This window comes from Pelecanus crispus, chromosome 1 (assembly GCF_030463565.1).
Source record: "Pelecanus crispus isolate bPelCri1 chromosome 1, bPelCri1.pri, whole genome shotgun sequence".
NCBI classification, from domain to species: domain Eukaryota; kingdom Metazoa; phylum Chordata; class Aves; order Pelecaniformes; family Pelecanidae; genus Pelecanus; species Pelecanus crispus.
This window is the reverse complement of record NC_134643.1, coordinates 521,808-547,941: the sequence shown is the minus strand read 5'-3', so window position 1 is coordinate 547,941 and position 26,134 is coordinate 521,808. Positions and strand designations below refer to the sequence as shown.

Sequence of the window (26,134 nt, the reverse complement as noted above, 5' to 3'; positions counted from 1 at the left end):
TTCAAAGGTATCTCAATAAAGTCCATTGCTGAACTCTGCGTGACTGCCTGATCTTTGCAGACTGAAACCTTCCCTCAAGAAAAAACACATCTTTGTGCTACTGCATTTCATCCAGCTACATGGCACTGTAACAGTCACGTCCACTTCCCCTGCCTTCTAAAGATTACCTACCAGTACGCAGAGCATCTTCCAGATGCACTGCCCACAAGCACTGTCAGTCTCTGGCTGAGTACACGTGCATGGGTGTATATACACACATGAGCATACATGGACTCATGCACAGACACTCTTGGCCTTAGCACCTGTAGGATTTGTTGACCCAGGCTGGCTGAGTGTATTACGAAAGGGTAAAGCCCACCTACTCCTGTTGTCCTGCCAAACCTTTCAGTTCTGAGTGAAAGAGCCCAGAAGACACTGTGACTGGGCGCTGGATGCTGAATTCCTAGGAACATGCAAGCAGTTACCTTTTCTCCTTCAATTCACTTAGCCATGTGTGTCCTCACTCAATGGTTCATGCCACACAGCAACACCAAAGTGGTGACAACAGCAGACTGAGTTCCTACCTGGGGAGGTGACAGAAGTGCTCTCCCCAACCCTGTGCCTCACCTGAAGGTTGCAGCACTGGCAATGACGTTAAGTGTGGTACGCACTGAACTCAAGAATGGAGACACTCCCCAAAGGCAACCTGAAGGACACCGAGCCTTACTGAAATATGCCTGGAGAGCTGCTGGCAGCTCCACCTCAGCTACCAACGTCTTGCCCTGCGCTGCTCTCCAGTCAGACAGCCTCTGCACTTGGATACTGCCTTCTCAGACACCTCTGCTGCAGATGCAAGAGATGCAGGGGTCTTCCTAACAGATCTTGTCAAATGGATAAAGAAGAACAAAATGCATTTAAAATGGAGAGAGAGCTCTGCCTTGGAAGAACAAAACTCAGGAAAGAAACCAGACACAATTCAGAGGCCACCTTGGCTAAAAACCTTCAGTGGTTCTGCCAGGTGATTTTGTGCTGGAAAAAAATGAGGAACCGTATTTAGGGCTTTTTGCTCTCTACCTTAGCCATGTTATTGTCACAGGGAAGGCTTCCACCAGGCATGGGACAAAGACCATGTGCTAGCCAGAATTACTGCCCTGGAAGGTTTGCTGCCTGCCCCAGGGCCTGGATTGGCGGTGTTGTGCAAAGATTTTGGGACTCCTCTGCCCTTCTGATTACTACCCCCTGTTGCTCATCCAGGTGGGTAACAGCGATACATCCAGGAAAACCCCTGAGCAGCTCAAAGGCAACTGCAGGGCTTTGGGGTTAAGGGTGATGGAGACACAGCAAGCGTCTGTTCCAGCTATATTCTCAACAGTCTGTCCCCAAAAATTCTTCTGGCTGAAGGGAAGCGCAGAGTGGTGTGGAGCGCACACATCTGCCAGACTGATGCCTGGCTGTGCAGCTGATGCTGCCAGCTACAAGTCAGCTTCCTTGATCCTGGTGCCTCACTGGAAGGTGATGGAAGACTACCAGGAAGAGAAAGCCCCTGCGTAACTCCAAGAGGGAAGAACACCTTTGCGACCACGCTTGCTGCTGTGGAGAGAAGGGTTTTAAACGAGGGTCATCAGGGAACGGGGACCTAAGCCCAGAGATAAGAGAGGAAGTTATGGAGGAGGTATGCCAGTGAAGGTCCACAGGGGGACATTCATTTTCTCGTCCACAGGACTGGGCATTTGGAGGCTTTCCTCTGGTTCACAGAGCCTGGACAGCAAACACGAAGAACTGCATGTCTTGCTGCGGTCACAGGGCTATGATGTGCTCAGACTCAGAGACCTGGGACAGCATGCGCTGATGAGGATGTGGCCACAGCTGCCTACAGGCTGTTCAGGAAGGACAGGCAGGGAAGGGAGGTGTCTCCACGTGATGGAGCTCCCAACTGCACAGAGCTGCAGCATGGAAGCACAGACATGCTTTGTGAAAGTCTCTGGATCTAGGCTAGGAGCAGGAAGGACGCCGGGTCTGTTACCACTGCCCGAGAGGAGGTGGTGGGTGAGGCTGTCCATAAACAACTAGTGGATGTCTTGCAAGCTCTCATCCTCTCTGCGATTTCGACTGCCCAGACAACTGCTGGGAAGGCAATGGATCACTTGGGCCAGGGAATCCAGGAGGCTCCCAGACCATGGGCGATAATTTCCTAACACAAACACAGGAGAGCGCTGCTAGAGGTGACCTTCTGCTTGACTTGCTGCTCACCAACAGGGAAAAATTGGAGGTGAATGTGGTCATAGGGCAGCTCGGGCTGCAGCAACTGCGAGATGGCTGCGTTGAGCATCTGGAGGAAGGCTTGGAAGGTGAGTAGCAGAGCTAGGATCCTGAGGTTCAGGACAGACTTCATCTTCCAGCGAAGCAGGCCAAAGGGAAGGGGGTGCTGGTTTTCAAAGAACAAATTCTGAGATCTCAGGAACAACCCACCAACCCTGTTGTTTAGGAAGACTGGATATTTTTGCAGAAGACTTGCTTGATAAGGTAGCAAGCTTCTTAATGAACTAAAATGCAAAGAGCACACACAAGAAGGAAAAACAGTGACAGGCACCAAAACAATAAAAACAATGCTTAAGCACTAGGGACAGTATCAAGAAGGCCAAAGCCCAGCTGGAGCAAAGACAATCAAAAGACATTAAGCAGAACAAGGACATCTTGTAGTGGTACACTGGCACCAAAAGGGCGTTTGGGGAAAATGCGAGTCTGCTGATGAGAAATCAGCCATAGACAGTACAGACATTACCAAAGTGCTTAACTTTGTTTTATGTCTCAGTGTTCATGACCAAAGCACACTGCCAGACCTTGGAGTGTAGCGGACAATATAAGCCAGGCAGCAACAGGCTAGGGACTTCTTAGAAGAGCTGCTGCACCCAGGACCACAGGCCCAGTGGGACTCAGCAGAGGCGGCTGAGGGAGCTGCTGAAGCGATCGCGAGGCTGCTATTTCCTAGGAGAAATCATGGTGGTTTGGAAGGTCCCTGCCAACTGGTCCCGAATGCGACACTCACCTTTGAGAAGGGGAGTCAGCCCTTCCTCAGCCTTGTTGAGGCCATGGAGCATGTCCTCTTCATGCACAAACATTTGAATGACAAGGCGGCAAATAGGAACAGTCAATATGGATTTCCCCACAGCAAACTGTGCTTAACCAATATAAAACGACTGTTTTCTGTGGGCAAGTGGGGAGTGGTGGATGTGACATACCATGACTCCAGCAAGGCTTCTGACACTGACTCCCACAGTATTCTCATTTGGAAACTGAGGAGTTATGGACCAGACGCACAGACAGCTAGGTGGGCTGAGAATTGAGTGGACCGCTGCGTGAAAAGGTAGTGATTAATGACTAGGCAGCTGGCAACGAACAGAGTGCTCTAGGGGCCAGTCCAGGGGCCCACCTTGTTCAACGCCCTCATCACCACCACAGATGACACAGAGGACACCCTTGGTAAAAGTACAGATGATATTAAACTAGGGGGAGTGTCTGACATAGTGAAATGCAGAGCTTCATACCAGAGGGGGCCTGGGAAATTTGAGGACCAGGCTAACAGAAACCTCATGAAGTTCAACAATGGGAAGAAGAAAGGTGTGCACCGGGGGCGGACCAACCCAACACATTGGTCCAGGCTCAGTAGAGACTGCCCAAGTAGCAGCTCTGTTCAAGGGGCTGAAAAGGCAGACTCCAGGCTAGGTCCATTGAGTTAATTACTCCCCGAATTCCATCTCCACATTTATTTGGTCTCCACAGGCAGAACTGGCAAAGTAGAAGAGGCAGGCGGGTGCAGGCACCCAGGTGACTGAAGCCTGAAGTGAGGTGAGATGAATCCCACCATAGATCTCTACCAAAGGCCATGTACTGAGACAATCTGTGTCTGTGTTGTCGCAGCAGCCCTGTGGGTTGCAGGACCACAGCGGTATTTAGGAAATTAAGAGTGCCCCATGGATAGCTGGCACCTGGATGTTGAAATGTGAACAAGAACACCGACAAGCCGGTATTAGCCAAACCAACCAGAGAGAAGCAGCCACTTGGCTTCATGTTAGAGCTGTCCTCCAATCACTCTGCTTGGACAGCATAGGATGGAATTGCAGCTAAAAGAGATGCTGAGTAAACACCAAGGTTACTTATCTAGCTGTTTCTATACATAGAAATACTGTGGGAGAGAGGGTGCAGGGTGGTGATCTCAGCACTGGAAGATCAAGGGCAGAGCTTGATGCCTCTGATCCATCTGCCCCAAGCAAGCAGAAGCCCTGGGAATTTTCTGTCCCTTCTCATTCCTGGTGCAGCCCATGTGAACCAACACAACAGGCTGGTCTGCCCGTGGCTGATCTGAATGACACTCATCACAGATGGGGCAGGTTAGTCACTAGGAAGAAAGGGCGGCCTTCTTACTGGTGGTGAACCGACAGTCTTTCTTTAGAAGACCTGACGATACAAAATAACTTAGCTTGGTTCATGTATTTGTTTTAGAATCTGCAAAATAGGATCCTTTGGTTGCTGGATCAGCAGATAACAAAGATGCTGAGCAGTTACTGCTGGAGTTTCACCTGGACTGCTTTTCTTGAAACTGGGGCAGATGCACATTTTGGAGGTCTCTGGGCGTTTGCTAGGTAAATGAACGAAGCAGCGAGCATGCCCATCTGAAAGCTCAACCAGATGTGCAGTTTGAGCCTGACAGAGTAGCCATGGAGGGGTCAAGGAAAGGAAATGAAGAGACAGGGCTTATGAAGTAAACGAAGGGGTTACGACATAAATGAAAAACTAAGGCCAAGAGTGAGCAGCAGCTCATGGGAAAATGCTGAAGGATTGCAAGGCAAATGTAAGCGACTTGGCTGGAACCCCTGGCAGACCGGAGGGGCTGCCAATGTTCTGCCCATTTTCTGCCTTCAGCCAGCCCGAGGCACAGCAGTTAGGCAGCAAGCCGCTGTCCAGGCTCCTAACGGAGACAGGCACGCAGAGGAAGGCAGCGCATGATGCATCTCTCTGCCCTGCTTGTGTTACATGCAAAATGATCTGTGCATCACCCCTGTCTTGCAGGTTTATTCTCCTCAAAGCAGAATTTCCTCCTTGTGAGACGGGTCAGGACAATCAAGTTCAGGCATCTGACCGTTCCCCTACAAGCTTACAATCTAGACAGTGGGTAAAATCTTAAGTAGTAATAAAATTGGGATCAGATTCCCACCCAAAATACATTGCAGCAAGCAGGGGCTGAGTCAAGACAAAAAGCAGGAGATTTAGCACTAGTGACCACTCCACACAGAATCATTTAGGAATCATAGAATCATTTAGGTTGGAAACGATCTTTAAGATTGAGTCCAGCTGTAAACACGGCTTGCTGGGATTAAAAACTGAACCTGTTCACTCCAATATGAAGAGAAGGCTTAAGTGTCTAGACATCCTGAGAGAGAGGATTTGAAGCATGACAAAGGAGAGCAGAAAAAAGCAACAAGCCCAGAAGGCGAGGAAAAAAGAGACAGTATCTCTCTATGGAAGGAGAGCAAGGGCCAGATATTCCAGTCTGTTACAGCACTTTAGAGCTGCAAATGCTTGGAAGACTGGGGACGAGGCTGGTGTAAGGGCCTCGGCATAAGCTGTGAGGGCAAAATTTTAAACATGCTTCTTCTGATGCTTGAATTTCTGTTGATAGGTGGCATTGCAGGATTGAGGTTACGTCTCTCCACAGCTCCAGGCTCCCTCTGCCACAGCTCAGAGCCAGAAGACAATCTGCGGTGGAGAAGCGCAAGGGAGCTGCGCAGCCTCGCAGCAGACACTTCTGTTAAAACTGGGATCAGTCGGAGATGAATTCCACTGGAGAAGGGCGAGCAGGCAGCGTGCATGACTATGTACAGGCTGCAGATGGGATGATGGGTTGTTACTGTTGGATTACGTGATCAAAGGCTAATCACCACAGTCGTAACGGAGCAGAGGAACAACGACAGCTGGAGGAACCCCAACAACCTGGTCGGTGCCAGTGGAGCACCCCAACTCAGCTACCCCCAGGGCCACCTCAGGGGAAGGCTCAGTCCCCGGTCTGTGCCCAAGACCCATGGGATGAGTTGATGGGAGAGGCTCTCTCCAGGTCACCCTGCGGACCGAGGGGAACCAGTGCCTGTGCGGGGTATGGGACTCATTACGGGATGCCAGGAAGAGCATTCTGGGATTGTGAGACCTACCGAGATGCTCAGTGAAAGGACCAAAGGAAGGAAAAGGGAGGGATGATGGTGGATCAGACAAGAACAAGCATGGGAGAACAAAGAGAGAAGGGTTTGGAAGAGGCCAGCTGAGCGTACCAGGTTGCCGGTCACTACGCTTGTCTGGCCATGCCCTGTGCCTGCGCACCGCAGTCTGCCGCGTCTTGTCACTGCACTACTTCTAACCTTTTTTCTGGGTGAGGGTGCGCTCCATATTGTGTACCTCTGTGCGTGTGTGCATGAAGGTACAGCTGCCAGCAACTGGGGAAGGCGCCATGGGCGGTAGGGCCCATAGGTGCTGGGGTGCCAGCAACTCCAGAGTCCGGACTGCATGCATATTGTATGCTGATGCATGTCTAGGTGCATTTAATTTGCTAGGACTCGTCAAGCTGGATTGGCTAGTGACTAGGATAAGAGGCTTGGAGCCAGGGATCAGAGAGGCCACAGACCTGGGGCAGATACTGGCGAGACTGGGGGGCTGGGAATTTGCTACTGGAGGGACCAGACTGACCAGTGGGTTTGAGAGTCAGCTACTGGTAAGGGCCTGTGTCTGGAGCTCTCCAGGGAGACTGGTTTGCGTTCGTGCGTGCCTGTGCATCAGGCAGCTGGGGACACCAGGGGACTGGAGACCAGCTGCTGGACAGACCAAGTGTCTAAGGTCTGGGGAATCCAGTGCACATGTGTGTGCACATGTGTGTGCACGTGTGTGTGCATGTGTGGCAAGAGATCCGAGCACCAGCAAGTGGGTCTCAGGTGTTCACACACTCAGGTGCCAGCAACTGGGGAGACTGGGGGAGCTAGGGGCCAGCTACTGGGCAGACTGGAGGTCCAAGGCCAGCTACTAGAGGGATCTGTATTGTATATACATATGCATACATGTATGTATTCTCTTCTGACAGGCTTCCATTCTGATCAGTCGAGGAGGAACAGGGTCAGGCCACTTGTGCTGTCTGTGTTTGCACGATGCTGTGTGTTTTCTGATCCCTGTGGCGGGCTGTGTGCCTACGTGTATATTGTGCATATATGTGTGTATATGTCCCCATCGGGAATGCACACTCAGCCTGGCTACTGACCGAACCAGGGAATGCGGAGCTGCAGCATCCCTGCATCTACTGGGTGACTAGATGTAAAGCTCCCGACAGTTACCAGGGAGCTCTCACTTCCCTTCTTTCAAGGTTGTCTGCTCCTCCTGGAGGGTTCTGGTGAAATTTTCCACCTTCACAAAATTAGGCAGAGGTTTCCTAGTTAAACGCAAACAAAGACCAGCCTTGCTGAAAAAAGTATCAGGTGAGGACACGAAGGCTCGTCAAATGAGCATCCTGAACTCCATCCAGCCATCCCGTGGATCTCACTGATGAAGCCAGGACCAACGCACCCACACTTGCCGACCAAACAGGCTGCAGCCTGTCGCCTTGGTCCAGGCCAATGGCCCTCCATTCGTACGGAAGGTGCTGGCGAGAAATGAAAGGCTAAAAAGGCTGGGGAAGCAGCGTGGCACAGCGGGCTTGACCAGAGGGCCAGGACATTGCAGTTTAAACATGGTACGAGTAAGTCAGGTCCTGTGCTACAGCTGTTGTACCTTGGTATTAATCAGTCAAAAAGCCTCAATGGTAAATGCTGAATTTCCCTGAAGCTCTGCGCCCGCTTCAGGGGCAGATTCCCCTCTGCCCACCTCCCTCTCCGGATGGTCTTTGTCGCCTCTTCCAAGCCACCATCAGTTGGGCTCCCGGGTAGAACCCGTCAGGCAGCTCTGCCGGTGCCTCATGCCAAGGCTCCACAGAAACCCAACACACTCCTCCCCGCAAAGGGGAGCCTCGCGGAGGACTGGGAACTGCTGGAGCATCCACCGGACTGCCTCCAGCATCCATGGCCAGCTACCCCTCTCCCAGCTTCAGAAGCTGATTTAATTGCTGAATTAGTGTGAGGAAGACAAGGGCAGGCGAGGGCTTGCTTGGAGCTGTAAGCAGTGTCCCTGCCACCTGGTCCTCGCATGAAAGAGCCATTTTGTGGTACTGGAGGAGTTCTGCACCGCTGGGCAAGGTCAGCTCTCACGTGGAGACTGTCGCTGCCACCAAACACTTCTCCACCTGCAAACACCTCTCCTGACTTCCCACCTGCATTTCTTTATTTGAATCTGCTAACTCCAATGTGAAAGCGCCTCACGTGTATCTGGCTGTGTAGCACTGATCTCCAATACTAAGAAAGCTTTAAAGCTAAAAGACTAAAGATTAATTTCAGCAAGAGATGGTCTCAGGCTACAAGTTACAAGGCTAGAAATGAAGTCTCACGCTTAAAATGTCCATGCACCTTCCATCTAAATTTAACACATCTCTAATCCATACACTTGGACAGGTTGATGAAAACGGTCCCAGAGACCTGTACAAGGCTTCAAGCCATATCACAACATCTCCCTTTCTGAATATTGCCCTTGGGATGTGGCTTTACACTGTGGCAAAGTTGCTGTGCTCATTCTAAACCCACCTCCAGCTTCCCTTCCCAGGAAAACCACACATGCTTATTGCTCCACTTGTCATCGATTTAATGGTCACGCAGCCACAGGGGAATTCAGCTCAGCTAGCTGATCCAAAGGAAATGGTAACCTGCTGAGGGCAGGTTACCAGCTAAATACATTTATTCTGCAGCTGAACATCCAAACTGGGAGGGAGGGGAGAGGGACTGCGAGCTTCAGCCGGGACAAGGCTGCTCTACTGCAGCACCAACCTCCTCCTCACACCCATGTGGCTTTAAACGCATTTGAAATTCTTCCTTGCTTTGTAATGTTTCTAATACTACATATCAGAAAAAGTATCAGCTCTATAACGATTTTGTCAGATTTATGACAATTGGTACTTCACTGGCGTTCTTTACAGGCTGCAGAAGACACACCAACAACGCCATGACGTTGTTGGCAGCAGGCTATTTGGGTCACGCAGCCTTTGCCAGCACCCTCCCGCTGGCAGCTTTTGGGGGACTTTCCGGCTGCAGGAACTGCGCCCACGCGCAGGACACACGGAGCAAACGGCTGCACCGGGAGCTGCTCTCCAGAAGGTCTGGTGCAAGTGTGGAGGGCAAATCTGGGCCCCGCCAACAGCAGAAAGGAGAGCAGAGGAGCGGTGTGCTCCTCCTGCTGGAAGCAAGGCCAAGCGTCGACCTGCACCTCTGCTGAGAGTTCCTCAAGCCTGGCTCCCCTCTCCCCTTCCCGCTGTGGTCCACCAGCCGTGGGATTCCCCGTGCTCCTGGCAGCGTGCAGCTCCGTGTCCCCGTGCGTTGGCTGTCGGTCCTCCTGCCTGCCCTGCAGCAGCACCGCGTGTGCGGGCACAGCACCACCATGGGACTCCCCGTCTTGGACAAAGGGCACAGCATGCGCAGCACCTCGGCACGGACACGTCACAGCCGGTCCCTGCTTTGGGCACAAGGCTTTCCATCAACTACGCATTCAACATCAAGTCCATCACTGTGTCTGAGGTACTTGCTCTGAAAAAGTATTGCTAGAAAGATCCCACAGAGCACCGACAGGAGCTCCAGGGTGCATCGACCCACCGCCCAGGATAGAGGTGATGACCACCCCTGGAGAACAGAGCATTTTGCAGTGTAAGCTTCAGGCTGCAGAGCGAATCGCAGCAGCTGAGCTGAGCAAAGCCTCACCACCCGCCTCCCCAGTCCCAGGAGCACTTCCACAACCAGTACAACCTCACACGTCCCCCTGCCAGACGTGCGCAGCTCTGCTCGCCTTACACCACGCACAACCACAACCTACCACCACACCTCCACGTTGGACCAAGGCGGGTTTCATATCCTGCATTACTGGGTTTAAAGCCTTATGATTTTTGCATGGGAAGATGCGAGAAAGCAAAATCCCACGGGATGCCAGCCTCTCCTCTGACTGTTCTGACTGCCTGTCCGGTGCGCGCTGCTCGGCACTTGCTGCGAGGAGACTTGCGGCGAAGCCTGACCGTGCCACCCACCTCAAACCTTCACACAAAGTCTCCCTTCCCATCCTATCTAATGCACAGTCGTTTCGTAGACTCGGTGTCAATTCGGCCTCACTCCACCTCTTCTGCCACCGTTGCTCCCTTGGAAGGGGCAGGGTTCATCTCACATCTCTTCCTGCACTGGCAGTGTGTACATCTCCATTTGAAACACACTCTCTGGCATCCCTTTACAATTAAGGCATCTTGACTGAGTGATTCACAAACACTTTAATCATTTCTCAACTGCCTTATTGTAACAGCCTTTTCTGTGGCTCTAAGAAATGCAGACTTGGCCTATTCATACCATACCCATTTGGCATGGATTCTGAACATAATTTTCACTTGCAAGTACCACAGTAATGTCTCCTACACTTTCCTCCTATAGCGAGGAGAGTCCCTAAAAACATTAACAAATTAATGGTATCACTCTCTTTTAAATTGCTCCTTAAAACTATCCCTTGCTGCGTTCACTACAAGATGAAGCAGCCGACACGCCAAGACCGCTCCTTGCAGCGTCACTGCACTGTGCAGAGGCGGTGAGCAGCGGCACGGGAGCAGCCCCGTCGTCCGTGCGCTGGGACGCAGCCGTCACCACCCGTCCTGCGCAGATGCCGCGCACCACACAGCACCTACCACGATGTTTTCCTGACCTGTCGCTGAGGTTCTGGGCATACGCTAATACAAACAGTAACAAAATAATAATAATAATGCCAAGCTGCAGGAGCACGCAAGCGCTGTCACTGCTGCAGACCTGCCAGCCAGCTTCAGAGCTCTACCCCGGTTTTCTCCTAAGTCTCCTGCCTGTGCCCCGGGGAGACTGCACCTCTGTTTCACCTGGCTGTGCCTTGCTGCCGAGCCCTCGAGCCACTCGTTTAATGTGAAGTTGCCAGTGACTCTAATCCTTGCTCTCCTTTGTTTTAAATGTAATCAGGAAAATCGTCGGCTGTGGTCTCGGAGCAGAGCGAAGGCAGTATACTGCCTCCAACATCGCCTTCTCGAGAAAGGGAAAGGGCCAAGGGGGAGATACAAGAGCAGAGTCCCAGACACCTGGTCAATCGAATTCTTCTCTATAGACCCCAATACCTGTACCACACTGGTCAAAGCTGTAATAAATATCAGTACAAAACAATCCTGATTGGCCTCCAGAGAGGGCATCTAATGAGTCTTTTCTCCAACCTCCATTTTCCCCATAATTTCAGTTAGCAGAAGGGAACCTGTCAGCTCATCTAGCACAGAGATCATGTATCTGCTTGAATTATTGCACCTGAAGTACATTTTTTTCATCAAGACATCCAGGCAGCAGGCATTTCGGTAACAATTATTACACAGCTCTCAAAACACCTTATAAAGGAAAATAATTTTATGCAAGACACAGGCCCTTGTCCTGCAGAGGAAGACGCTGCCAGCAGCCATCAGTCACTCTCCCTGCCGCGTCCAGGCTCACCTCAATCAGAAAGTCTCCCGTGCGAAGCCCTGCTCTCCAAGCGACACCTTCCACATCCACTGATTCCAGGTACTGGAGCGCTGGGAAGGCTGGGGTTGGGGTGAACTCCTCAATTGGGGTTTCAGCTACAAAACACAAAGAGAGAGATTGATTGAGACAGTGTGGCAAAAAGCAAGCAGAAGGTGGACAAGAATGTCCAGGAGCCTAGGAAAATCTCTGTATATCGGTGCAGAAAGAACAGGTATGCAAGGCTCAGCTTGACTTCAAAGCAGGAACCAGAGCTAATGCTCATTACTGGCTTTCACGTGTTACCAGACAGACGGCCGTTCCTAATAGCATGTGCCACAGATGAGGAAAAGAGAAACGACCTTTCCAAGAAAAGTGCTGCTTCTCGACACTACGACACCTGGCTGCTTGTTCGCACGGCCTTCCAGGGAGCAGCATCTGTAGGGTCATTCCAACCCTACCTCCACTTAGCCGTAGTCCCAGGACTAGAGAGGGGACTGTGCCACCTCCAGTGAACTGCGCTGCACTGGTCTGGGGCTGTTCTCAGCCAGCAGCAGCCTCAAAGATGAAGCTGAAGATGGGCTACCAGACACGGGAGTACTCAGCAAGTGGGAGGGCGGGGGGGTGAAGGTGCAATCTTGAAACCTCCTGTCCCAACTACTCTGTTTTCCCTGCCTCCAGGAACAGGAGACGGTGTTCCACATCACCTGACTGTCACAGACAAAGAAAATTACTGACACAGGAATAAGGGGCTGAAAACCCCCAGACATGCTCTGGCAGATCTGCACTCCCCTGAAAGTGATACACATTGGAGGGTCAGTGAGCGGGTTTTATTTCTCCTCAACGCGGGACAGCCGCTTTGCTCAAGGCTAGCTGTCAAATAACAGATCGTAGCTGGATGGCAGACATCCTCTCCCGCAACAGCAGTATAGCCGTCATTCTGCTGAGTAGCTCTTGAACATACTTCAATCACCAGGGGAAATGGGGCTAACGAGCCACTGTTTTGCCTAACGATGCAGCGTATGTCATGCACTGAAAGATATTAGTGCCCAAAACATCTACATTTTGGCTGCTGACCAGTGGCTGGCCAAGGGCATGGCACCGCCACTCGCACAGGGTCAGTTTAAAAGTGATGCACAGCTTCTGGCAGTGATGGCGTTGATGCAGATTATCTCAGTCCACTGCTCTAGACAAGCAGTCAGTTTAGGTCTAGTGGTCTTGACTGGGGTGCATACAGATTCCTGGCAGATGGCATATTTGATGTTGCAATGACTGACTTTGCATTACTTTCTCTGAAGGGTAATTAATACAGGAGCGTGAAGAAGGGCTTGCAAACCAGCACCAAGACCAGCACAAGAGACTCTCGGAGCTTGGCTGCGATGGCTCGTACTGTCCTCCCCTCGAACAGAGTAATTCTCACGTGTGTAGGAGAGAAGCTAAAGCTGGTTGGTAAGAAACGCAACAGCGAGGCCACAGTTGCACGCAACAGCTGGCTCAAACATACGCAGAGCCTAGAAATTCAAAACAGAGACATGCTTCCCAAACCCTGGCCAGGCTGGCAATTCTGGGGTCAGGTGAACTGAAGGCTCTCACTCAGGGCTTTTCAGTGGACTGGTGGAGGTGTCTTTTTCTCACATAATCTTTAGTCCATGCAGGATTCACTGTCTCATCTTCATTCAGAAGAGCCAGTGGTAAAAGGATACTCTTTGCTAGTGCAGGGACAGCTCTGAGCAGGATGCACTGAAGGATCCAGGCTAACTTTCTAAGAAATCAAACACCAAATGTCTTCTTTAGTGGCTGATGATGCTTTAACAAACCGTTTGCCTTAGAGACATGCAGCAAGCAAGTCAGAAAAAAACCACGATTATCTAGTCTGATATCGTGCATAACAAGGGCCGGAGCCTTCAACAAAGGTCCCTGTAGGTCCACCTCTCACCTCAGATGATGTATGCAGAAAGCGTGGTTTATTTTTGATAGCAATATAGATAAAGATGTACTGTATCAACAGGCCTAGATAAGTTATCCATCACTCTATTATCAAAAAAAAATGTATTTTTTAAGAGCTGCGTCAAAACCCTAACGAAGCAGTAGATTTAATAACAGTCAGTGGATGATCTTGTGCATATATCTCCTTTGATGTCAGGTCACTCCAGTAAATGTGACCTACATTCTCTTTCATTTGTGTAAAATGTATAGACACTGATTTTATACAGATAAAAATATTTCCATCATTTACCATACTACTTCTTTATTATTTTATTTACAATTTTTAGGCAAGATATTTTCTGCTAACTCGGATAGGCATCGGCTAGCACCAGACCAAGACAAAGTTTGCCTGACAAGATGTTAATATGATGAATGACCTTAGATGGTTTTTATCAGCAGCTTCCCATGACTTCTGCCTTTGATGGACGCTAGCTTAAGTGGCAAACAGTTGACAAGTCATCCTACCTATTTTTAGAAATGCCAATGTAACATTTGATTTCTCCAAATCCTTCAGGACTTCCCCAGTGTTAAATTCAACTCTTCGGATCAGTGTTGACCAGCGAGTTCTTTCAGCAGTCTGAAGTTTGAAGAACCACAAACATGACCTTGCTGCAGACTGTAGCTGCAAAACTAGGTGCCCATTACCTTATGCTAGGCGCAGGCCCAGAAGGATATCAGGTTTAAGGTGAGAAAGACTTTGTGTATTGCCTGAACCTCTGAAAACGAGAAAAGGGGATACTCAGGCTCTCTGAATGTCAAGTACATTATTTATATAATGATAATGAGACATAAACTCTCTGTAGAATATCAGCACGGTACTTCACAAAATGGGAGCATCAGCATGATATACCAGCACTGCCCTCTCATCATACATGCATCATAAGTCATGAAAAGGTTAAGTGGAAGTCCTGATCCCCGGGGAGGACAGAGTTGGACAGATGGCAATTTAATTGGTTTCCTAGCCACAAAAGGAGCCTGACGTGAGCAAACCACGTATCACAGTGGCTCCAGATACCCCCGTCCCGTCAGGCTTACCCCCACTGCGATCCCACAGCTGCACAATTCAGAAGTGCTGCCCTGTGCTTCCCCACCACGGGGCTGACAACAGACCGCAGATGGCGGAGAAATCCGAAATTACAGCTCAGAGAAGACTCATCTGAGGGATAGTTCAAAGATGCTTTTTTCTTATTGGTAATCAAAGACATAAACTGATAGGGAACACAGATAAAATTAACCTAGGAAACCCACCCTTATAGCCAATTTTGTCATCTGCGTTATTGATGTGTTACATGAGGACTCCAGGCACACCATTTTCCGTGGGCTGGAAGCCATATATCTACAGTAACTGCCTGCCGTGATACACGATTTGTAAAGTGTCACTAGTGCCTTAAAGATTCAGTAAACAAGAAAATGCATCCTGAAGTCAGAACCGTATCCTTATGAAACAAATACTAGAAGCATAATTTAATACAGGAGGGGGAAAAATGTAGACAGAGGAAGCAACCAGCCCTCCGCTGCTACTGCCCAAGTGCAGCACTTGGTCACAGGGAACAAGAAAGAAGCTCTAGTAATGGACAAGTGAGCATAAACTAAAGCACCCCTTCTCCGTGCAGGGAATGAGGACTGCAAGGCTAGCTGCTCCAGGTGTGTCCAGTGGCCCCATCAGGCTGGATGGAGTTGTGACCTCCAGGTGTAGGTGCAATCCAGCACTGGATTTCCCAGCTGCCCCAATTAACTCGGAGACTCGGGCAATACGGGGGAAACCTACTGTTTACTGGAGGCTGCAACTGTGCTTCCTTGTTTCAGACCTTTCCCTTACAGCTGCTTTTAGTTATTATTCAGTGAAATACATCAGTGCTCTGCTTATACCTGGTCCATACGGAGACTGCTCTGTACTTTACTGCAAAGGACCCGCAAAGGGAGAAAATTCTCCTGCAGTACACAGCAATTAAAACTTCCTGGGTAAGTGCCAGAAAAGTTGTAAAACCAGCCTACCACCTGAAAGCCCAGCCCTGCCTTACTCGTTAAGCTGATGGGTACTGGGCACATCGTTTTCTCGTAGCAGAACAGAACTAAATGAAATGCACCTTGACAGCAACCCTGCGGAGGCATCTCCAAACCACGCCGTGTGCAGGAGACCTTGGCGTGGGGATATCTCCTTCCAAACCACCCGAGTCTGCTGAAAGGGGCAGAAGCACTTCTGGAGAATACTGCTCTGGCAAAGGCAAGGGGTGAACAGAAAACCCACTGCTACGGAAGGAGCCCTGACTGCCATGCCACCCTTCTGTCCCCACGGCAGTCTGTCCAGCCCATAAGCCTGATGCGGAAAACCCACACCCCTCTGGGTCACGGGAGATGGAGCCCTGCATGGGACGCGCTGCTGCACACCTGCCCGAGCACGGCCGTATGCAGACATCCATGCGCTGGCTGCAGCCAGCACGCCCTTTAAAACACCCTGGAGTCAGTACTGGCCACGGGGAAGCGATAGCTCAGAGCAAACCTCAGGAGCACTCCCCGCCTGCTCTTCCCTAAAAGCCAGCCATTCCCTAAAAGCCAGCCATTCGGAGGTGGTGGAGAGATGCCAGTGCTGACAGGACTGGAGCAGGCACCAACCCGGCACTGAGATGCTCAGACCCATCTGTAGGGCTGTTCTGCTGACAGCCGGAGACCAAGGAGACGTTTGAACACACGGGGTGATCAGAACAGATCTGGTTTATTGCCCTGATCCGGGCCGTGGTGATCAAGCACAGAGCTGCCCAGCAGAAACGCTGCCAAACAGCCCCAGTCACACCGTTCATGCACCTTTGTAGCCTTTTCCCTGGTTCCTGACACTCCTTTTTGCTGCCCCAGTTTCCTCCCAAATGGACAATCTGCTCTAGCTACTTTTACCTAACTCACCCCAGCTCTGCTACATCCGCACTCAAATCTGGTATTTGCAACACCATTACCTAGGTAATCTTGGCCTTACCTGGTATCACTGAGACATTACCCCCTCGAGGTCTCCAGGATTCCTTGTGTTATCTGTGAAGTTTGGCCCCTCCCAGTGTTGCTCCCCCTCACACACTGATGAAATCCAGCCATTCTGCCAAAGTGCCGCCTGTGACTTCGGCCAGCTCCCTCGCTGCTGGCTGTCACGTCCAACCTCTCACGACACATCCAGTCGTTCTCTGCCTCCTGTTCAGTTAGCTTAACCTCAGCAGCCCAACCATTTGCCTACAGCCCCAACACCAATGAAATAAGAAATATTAACCAGAACAACCCACAGCGTTCAGAGCTGGTTGTAGCCCTGGCGATGGAGGAGGAGGAGGACTCCGATACTCCTTACACAACCTGGAAATCCTGACCTCTGCCTCTCACGGAGGCCTGAGCGAAGGCTGAGCACAGCAGAACAGCCACCACAAAAGCCAACTTGGGACCAGACCCTCCAAAAATACCGTTTCCAGATCAGAGCCTGTGGGAAAGCTTTAGGTCAGAAGTATGTAATTTGGTGACAATTCATCTGTAAGTGCCTACCCAGGAAGGAAATAAAATCTAAGGAGGCTCTCTTATCCAACTGGCAAAGGCAGAACTAAATCAAAAGGTTTGGAATTAAATTACAGAAATTCTCACTGGTAATGAGGTAAAATTTTCTAACAGGGAGGTCTACTGTTCAGTGCAAAAGCTCATGACATTCATAGAATCATAGAATCGTTTAGGTTGGAAAAAACCTTTAAGATAATCCAGTCCAACCATTAACCTAACACTGCCAAGGCCACCACTAAACCAATTCAGGGGAGAGTCATAATTAATTTCATGTTTCCTGGCTTGGTGGCTGGATTATTTATAATGACAGTAAAACTGGGAATCACTGAGGTTGGGAAGGATCTCTAAGATCATCAGCCCAGCCGTCACCCCAACACCCCCATGCCCACTAAACCATGGCCCCCAGTGCCACCTCTGCCCGTGTTTTGAACCCCTCCAGGGCTGGGGACTCCCCCACCTCTCTGGGCAGCCTGGTCCAGTGCTTGACCACTCTTGCCATGAATAAATTTCTCCCAATTTCCAACCTAAACCTCCCCTGGCGCAGCTTGAGCCCATTCCCTCTTGTCCCGTCGCTGTTCCTTGGGAGAAGAGCCCGACCCCCCTCCCTGCCCCCTCCTGCCAGGAGCTGCAGAGCGATCAGGTCTCCCCTCAGCCTCCTCTTCTCCAGGCTGAACACCCCCAGCTCCCTCAGCCGCTCCCCACCAGCCCTGTGCTCCAGACCCTGCCCCAGCTCCGTTGCCCTTCCCTGGACACGCTCCAGCACCCCAATGTCCTTCTTGTGCTGAAGGGCCCAAAACTGGACACAGCATTCCAGGTGCGGCCCCACCAGTGCCAAGCACAGGGGGACGATCCCTGCCCTGCTCCCGCTGGCCACACCAGTTCTGATGCAGATGCACTGCCCACAAGCACTTTCAAACTCTGGCTGAGTATACAGCCAAGGACTCAGGCACAGATCCCTCTGCAGAGCCTTCCTACCCTCGAGCAGATTGACACTCCCACCCAATTTGGTGTCATCTTCAGACTTACTAAGGTTGTGTTTGATCTCCTCATCCAGATCATTGGCAAAGTTATTAAACAGAAGTGACCCCAATACTGAGCCCTGGGGAACACCACTTGTGACCGGCCACTAATTGGACTTAACTCCATTCACCACAACTCTCTGGGCTCAGCCACCCAACCAGTTTTTTACTCGGCGAAGAGTACACCTGCCTAAGCCATGAGCCACCAGCTTCCTTAGGAGAATGCTGTGGGAGATGGTGTCAAAGGCTTTACTAAAGTCCAGGTAGATGATGTCCACAGCCTTTCCTTCATCTACCAGGCGGGTCACCTGGTCATAAAAGGAGATCAGGTTGGTCAAGCAGGACCTGCCTTCCGTAAACCCATGCTGACTGGGCCTGCACTTGCCTGTTGAGTTCACTCAATATGAACCACTCCATAATCTTCCCTGGCACTCAGGCTGACAGGCCTGTAGTTCCCCAGATCCTCCTTCCGGACCTTCCTGTAGATGGGCGTACCTTTCAAGGAACTATCACATCAACACTACAGCTTTGGTTGTGTGATTTGATCACTGCAGCCATTTCCTGGTCTTAAAAATCCACTGTCCGGGCTGTCTCACATCAGGGATGCCAGCTTCAGCTGCGCCTGGCAGTCAGGAGAAGCCCTGGAAGAGCCAGGTCACCAGGAAGCCCCAGGGTGGCTTTGACTACCCCCTTGGCACCACAGGTCTGAGGGCGAAGGCCCTGCAGCACCCCAATCCTGCCCTTTGGTACAGGGGTGCTGAGAGCCCCCAGAAGCCAAGGGGACGGTCCCCAAGAAGGGTTGGCTCTGCCTCTGCCGTGCCACCGCTGCCGGCACACAGCAGCATCCTAAAGGGACACCCATGCCACAAAGCTGGTTCAGTGGTACCTGCCATGGCCAGAATCGTGCCCAGACCTGAGAGCTCTCTCTTCTCTTGCCCATCTGTGCTGTCTCTTCCCCTGGGCTGCCCATCTTTGTGAGGAACTGCTCCCCAGGACCTGATATGGTAAACCCCAGCCCCAGTTTCGACTCTTGCAGCATCAGAGTTGATAGCATTTCAACATGCAGGCTTCCTGGGACTCTGCAAATGCTGCTTTTCTTGGACAAGTTACTTTTATTACCAGCCAAGCTTAGCAGTGAAAAATATTACAAGTTAATTCAAGCAGAGCAAGTTATTAAGATCCCAGTTACTTCACTGGAAACACATTTACAGAGTGAATAATAAAATGGGATTCTACATTCTATCTACTGCAGAATACCGTAGCTGCCTTGCTACTTCTCACCTAAAGTCCTGAAGGCATGGCTCAGTCTAAAGGCTAGGGCAGGAAGCTGCACACCAGTGTTTTGACACCCAAACAGAGCACTGGAGCAAGAGGTACCTGTTGCATCTGGGTGGTCTACAGGCAACAAGCACTAATGGAGTACATATACTTGGGGCAGGGAGAGAATGGGTGCTATAGCAGTTATTTAAGATCAACTTTTGAGTTTTAAAATTGCTCAGGCTACTATAAAAGGTGTGTCATAAGTAGCATTTGCCATATCTTAGACTCTACTGGGCCTTGTTTCTAGTTTTCCATTAGATCTCCATAATGAAGACACCACCCTTAACAACACAGATGACAGACTTGGTGTTTAATGTGCTCTGTCTGAACATCTCCAGTGCCAATTTCTGTCTATCATCAGGGTCACAAAGTGTCACAGCACTCCTCTGCACAAGAGCCGAGTCCTGAAAACCATCAGCGAGCTCTTCCATTTCCATGAGACTTTATGATACCAGCATTGCATTCCAAAACTTGTTGCAGGGCTTTAGGGCAACCTCCCCTCTGCTACAGACCTCAAGCTTTGACTGTGCTTCCCTCACCGCAGCCCTCATGCCCCCGGGGCTGTGCAGGGCAGGAGCTGCGGCTGTCAGAGACCCCCGTCAGGTCAACGAGACCCAGCACCAGGCACGTCACAGCACCAAAACTCATGTTGCAGAGGCTGAGGTCTTCACACCAAGTGCTTGATGCCTTCACGTGAAGGCCTGAGGTCTTCACACCAAGTGCTGGACAAGAAACAAAACTAAAATGCCCTCAGATGATCCACTGATTGCTACAGATCCAGGCAAGTTCTGCACTTGGGTGGTTGGACCACTGAATTCACCCAAGATTTGTCCCACTAGCTGCAATACCAGTTGTTCTGGCTGGTCTTTACACAGAGATGCAAACAGAAACATCTAATGCTGAACATCAAACTTTAACCTTCCTGTGGAGAAAATGCAGCAAAAACTGAGTGGGAGTTTGTGAAGTGAGCAGATGACATCCACGCAGAGTTCCTCCCTAACCCGAGCCCTGAGCTCTCTGCGCTTTCCCCCGCAGAGCCCGTGCGGCCAGAATTCGGTCTCGACTGTGGGACCGCGTCGCTGGCAAATGGCGCGCGCGCACCGCCGGAGATGGAACCTGGCCTGCCGTGCACGAGCTCGCCCCGTGGCCGGGCGCAGGCACGGGGGCGTTGGCGATGGCTGCACGGGCTTCCAGGCGCAGGACTGGAAGCTGCGCGGTCACAGTGCCCAAGTATCCTGCAATGCTGAACGCAACAAGACGCTTCTCGGGAGTGCTCCAGAGTGACTGCGGGGCTGGGGACAGCAATGGCTCCCTTGGGGCCCTGCTGCAGCACAGCCGGGAGGGACGGAGCTGGGGTACAGACCAACCCTCCCCGTTGGCGAGTCCCACGGATTGGCACTACGGTCAAAACCTGCTGGTTTTACAAGCGCTCCTCGACAGCCTGGCTCAAATGCAAGGACTGACGCTGGACACAGGAGGGCCCAGGGCCTGGGGAGAGGCCACGGTGGGCAGAGGAGAGCAGGAGGGCCCGGGGCTGGGGGAGAGGCCACGGTGGGCAGAGGAGAGCAGGAGGGCCTGGGGCTGCAGGAGAGGCCATGGTGGGCAGAGGAGAGCAGGAGGGCCTGGGGCTGCAGGAGAGGCCACGGTGGGCAGAGGAGAGCAGGAGGGCCTGGGGCTGCAGGAGAGGCCACGGTGGGCAGAGGAGAGCAGGAGGGCCTGGGGCTGCAGGAGAGGCCACGGTGGGCAGAGGAGAGCAGGAGGGCCTGGGGCTGCGGGAGAGGCCACGGTGGGCAGAGGAGAGCAGGAGGGCCTGGGGCTGCAGGAGAGGCCACGGTGGGCAGAGGAGAGCAGGAGGGCCTGGGGCTGCAGGAGAGGCCACGGTGGGCAGAGGAGAGCAGGAGGGCCCAGGGAGGTCATGGCAGGCAGATGAACACCAGGAGGTCCTGAGGCTGTGGGGAGGCCATGGCACCGAGGCAGGCAGTGACAAGGGCACTTGCTCCAGGGAGCAGCGAGAGATGGGAGGTGTGGCGAGCTAGGCAGAAACCTGAAAAGCAGGTCTGCGTTCTGCATCAAGGCAGGTAAAGCTTCTGCAGCAAGGCAGGTGCACATGGTGAAGCAGGTGAAGTGCTTGCTTGGCTGGAGAACTGGGGGTGGGCGGGTGGAATAAAAAATTGACAACATTTTGGAAAGAAGCAGGAGCAAACTGAGCCCCACAGTGGATCAGCGCAGCATTGTCATCCCAACAGTGTACGGGATCAGCTGCTTCGGGAGATACATAGATCAGGGGAAGCAGTCATCTCGAGTAACTTCGTGAATAACCTGCCCCGCCCGGCGGCTTCTCCCCAGACCAAGTGGACAAAAGAAAGTTCGCACCCTGGAGCAAGGACTTAGAGCCATCTCCTTTTCTTTTTAAAACACATCATTTGTATTATTGGCAATATCCCTGCTATTCATATTATCTACTCCTTTCTTAGAGAGTAAATTCCCAAGTCAGGGACTGCATGCCCCTCTACCACTTCCACAGAACCCACCATAACCAGATGCCAATGAACATTAACTGGCCCAGGTACAATATTCCTCTGCCCAGGGAACTGGTAGCAGGGATTTGCTGAGACCATGTGAGGTGCAGTTACAGCTGTAACAACCACTGTTTACAGGGATGGCCCCAGGGAAGGATGTATGAATATTTTATGAATCATATTACTAAACAGATAGTGCCTGATCTGTGGTCAGGTTGGCCAGGAAGAGGCAGGTTGCTCTAGTCCAGGCACAGAAGACTGGTTGAATTCAGGATATTGCGAGCCAAGAACTATCATCTTGAGCACCGGTCTATCATTTGTGTATGTGAAAGGCAGAGATGGTCTCTCTGGGCCAAGAAATGAAGAAATGAATCCACCTGCTCATCACTTTCCACCACAGTGCTGAGTGCAGGGGCTGCTACACCCCTTCCCATCTGCTCCAAAGGATTCTCTAAGCAATGGCTGCAGGCAAGTCCCATGTCCAAAAGCTGCAGCTCATCTCCTGCAGGGACCAGGATAAAATAACCTTTGTCCAAATGCTCAGTTGGTTTGACTGGGACATCACCTCCTCCCGGTACTGGGCCTGAGGAGGAGATGGGATGGACTGGGAAGGACTGGCTCTCCAGGGTGGTGGACAGCATTCTCTGCCTGGGGTGCAGCTGATGGGGCAGCTCACACAGACGGGCAAATTTGGGCTTGGGAAGGAATCAACCCTCAACAAGACTGGCAGAAGCCATGCAAAATTTTCACCATCCTCTGCAGCACGAAGTGCAGTTCCCTTTGAAGATCATCCAGCTGAGCCTCACTTCATAACCAGCTCCCTCCCTCTGCAGGGACTTTGCTGATGCTCTGGTCCCTCCCGTTTTCAGACCCCTTCTCCGGTTCACCCCACGAGACCTGAGGTGTTTCGCACAGAGTATCTGAATGAAGCGTGAGCGGTGGTGACACTGACAGGGCTAAGACAGAGAGTCTCAGCGCTCTTTCCAGCTTAAACCCCACGGCAGCACGAAGCACCAGGCTGAGCGGCTGGGAAATACAGGGGTGACTCAGAGCCACCACATTCACCTCTCAGTCAAGGGGATGCTGCTCCCCAAGGGGCATCAGCAGGCTCCCCAGCACCCCTGTCCCAGGCGGCAGCACGACAGACCGTGCCCACCCTGCGAGGGCTTCCAAGCCACAGCCCTCTGCAGCCACGCGCTGCTCGGTGCCCCCTGCAGCGATGCCAGGCTGCGAATCCGTAAGCCAGACCCAAGTCCCACACAGCCTCACGCCCACTGTTTAATCCACTCCAAGTCCTCTATTTCAGCCTCAGCAGACAAAGGAAAATAGAGCCTACAAATGTTAGGAGGGCAAACAACAAAGAAGAAAGAAAAGAGGAAACAGGACAAAATTTATCCCATTTTCCTAACATAATAGCCGTGAGTCTGATCTGGCAAAAAAATGGATGCCATTTTAAGCCCTGAAGTTTCACTTCACATTGCGCAGGCTGATGTGAGCAGCACACGGACAGACACGTATGTCACATATATAGGGAAAGGGGGAGAGAGGGGAGGAAGAGACAGCAACCATATTCCGACAGGAACGCAAACACACCCACCAGCACACAGAGCCCTTTCGTGATATGGACAGAACAAAGACAATTCAGGAATCCCCACAGAAAATCACACCCAAGATTAAAGCCCAAATCACAATGATCTTCAGCCACACTGAGGTCCAGGAAAGGAGCAGCACTACCAAATGAGCTGGCAGCCACTACTTTAAGCTTTCCCTCCTGCATCCTGCACCCTACATGCAAGGAAGGGATGGAAGCATGCACTGTTGTGCCTCTGCTTTCAGCTGCTGCATGTGAGACCCCTTCGCCTCTCCCCAGCCTTCAGTCTGCAACTGCTGGAGAGAAGACCCTCCAGCCGAAGGTGGATGAAGCCTGTTTCCTATGTGAATATGAGCACCTTCGTTACCAGTCCCCAAGAGACTCTCTTTTTTTTGTAGCAAAAGGATCAGTTTCTGGCAAGAGGAGCCACAGTAACACCCCGGTCCAAGGTACCGGCTGCACAAGCACAGGTGCTCCCGGGCTGTGCAGGGGACGCGTGCCCCAGGCACGAGCAGAGGCTGCCTGGCAGCACAGGGTCGAAGGTATGGTGGCAGCTGCAGGACAGGCATCTACTGGTTTGCCCTCATGCTGGGGCTGAACCCCAGCACAGCCAGGGCTCCCAGGAGAAGGACCCCCAACTCTACACAGCCAAAGTACAGTGAAATACTTCAAGCATTAAAAAAAAAAAAAAAAAAAAAAAAAAAAGCAAAAGCCATGGAGGACACAGGCCCTGCCCCACGGGGCTTACATCCGCACCTGGAACAGAGCACATGCACTTTATATGCCCAGTAAATAGGCAGAAGTGAAAACTCCTACAAATGCAAAGCTACGAATACCAGCATCTGTACCAGAGAAACACCCCAGAACGTGCGAGAGAGGCACGTTTGCCACGAATGGCATTTTCTGTACAATGCATGTAACCAGAGGTAAGCTGCACTCACACTGCCTAGCCGTCGGAGCAGGAGAAGAGAGTCCCCGAAGAGCACCCGATGCACAGGGGCTCGCGGGCTGCCCGGTGCAGCCAGGGAACGGGGTCCTGAGCACCAGCCAAAGTGAGGAGAAGGAGCTTTCCCTCCCAGCCCCAGGACCGAGCAAAAGAAGCAGCCCTTACCTTTGGCCCCTCGCAACACAAACCCGAATCCCTCATGCTCCCTCTTCTGCAGCACGGCCGTCTTCTCCTCAATGATGTAGTCACTGGGCAGGAAAGAGCACAAGAGAATGATGCTAGGGTTAGATTTCAGCACCATGCTGCCAGGCGGAGGTGGCCTTTGTGCCTGTGACAAGGAGACCTCTTCTCATCGACCGTTTCATCTCAGCAAGGAGTTGGGCACAATCTGCTTCCCTCCCTCCCTTGCCCAAAGTCAGAACAAAAAGACGAAAGCTACTCTCCCTCAACGTGTAGGTGGAGGAAAGCCCCGGCTGCCTGGATCACCCTTCTGCCCACCGGTCCCCTTCTCAGTCACCTGCATACGCATGCAGGGAGCTTACTGATCCCACTTTGGGCTTCCCTTTAAATGATGCCCTTAGCATATAACTGAAGAGTGGAGCGCCTGAGCAGAGGAGGTGCGGGGGGAGGCAGCCATCCATCCATCAGGGAAGCAGCTCTCTGAGACTTTCCGGTTGCCTCTCGTATGAAAAAATTAGATGCTTGACAAAAGGAGAGGTGCCTCTTTGGTAAGTTCCCTGGGAGGGAGAACAGCAGAGTTTATATCCTCATCCTGGCGCTCTGATCTTCTCTCAAAATCCCCCCCTGCGTTGCTAAGTAACAGTCTGTCATTAGCAGAGGGGGGATGCATTGCATTGTCCTAGTTTAACAAAGCTGCTCTCCCTGCCCTCCGCCGCGGCCAGATGAGAAGAACGGGGAAAATCCAGCGGTGGAGAGAGAGGAACGGATGCGCAGCTCCGTGCGGACCCCGGCCGCCAGCGACCCTTCCAACAAACCACCTCTACGCGCGCCGGGAGGGGCGGGGGGCGCGCGGGGAGGGGAGATGGGAGAGGGATTCTCTCAGCAAACAGGAGCTTAAATGCAGCCCTGCAAATCCCTCCCAGCAGAGCCGCATGTCTGACATCAGAGTGGAATTAATCAAGGACCTCGGTCCTTCTCAGCAGCGCGGGGAAGAAGCTTTGCACACCAAGCCAAAACCGAGAGAGGCAGAGAGGGAGTGATGGCATGGGCCGGCCCCCAGACCCGGGCACATGCAGCCAGCGACGGGGTCTGCCCAGCGCGCAGCAGCGGGGAACAAAGACCCGCGCACCACCGCACTGCACAGAAACACGCTGCCAAGGAGCAGGTACGGCGGCGGGCGCGCAGGCAGGCGCGCTCGCGGGAGGGAGGAGACGGCCGTAGACGGGCGCTGGCACAGAGCAGGCTGGGCTCGCACACTGCGGTATGAAGTGCCCCAACATGCGCGGTACCGCCGCTGCAGGCAGGCACACGCCCCACCAGCACACGCGTCCCGCGCCACGCTGCACCGAGCCTGCCGCCTCCCGCCTCTTGCTGCAGGGGAGGGGTCGCGTGCCGGGGCTCCGGCTGTACCCCGGCTGTACCCCGCATCA

General features: G+C 52.2%; 1 protein-coding gene across 1 annotated transcript in view; it reads right to left on the bottom strand.

Annotated features, from left to right (window-relative positions):
- The window catches only part of SHANK3 (SH3 and multiple ankyrin repeat domains 3), a 356,977-nt gene that overhangs the window by 62,267 nt on the left and 268,576 nt on the right, over nucleotides 1-26,134 (bottom strand). Inside the window, 2 exon segments of the mRNA XM_075708911.1 lie at nucleotides 11,616-11,740; nucleotides 24,690-24,772. Coding sequence (XP_075565026.1) covers nucleotides 11,616-11,740; nucleotides 24,690-24,772 — 208 coding nt within the window.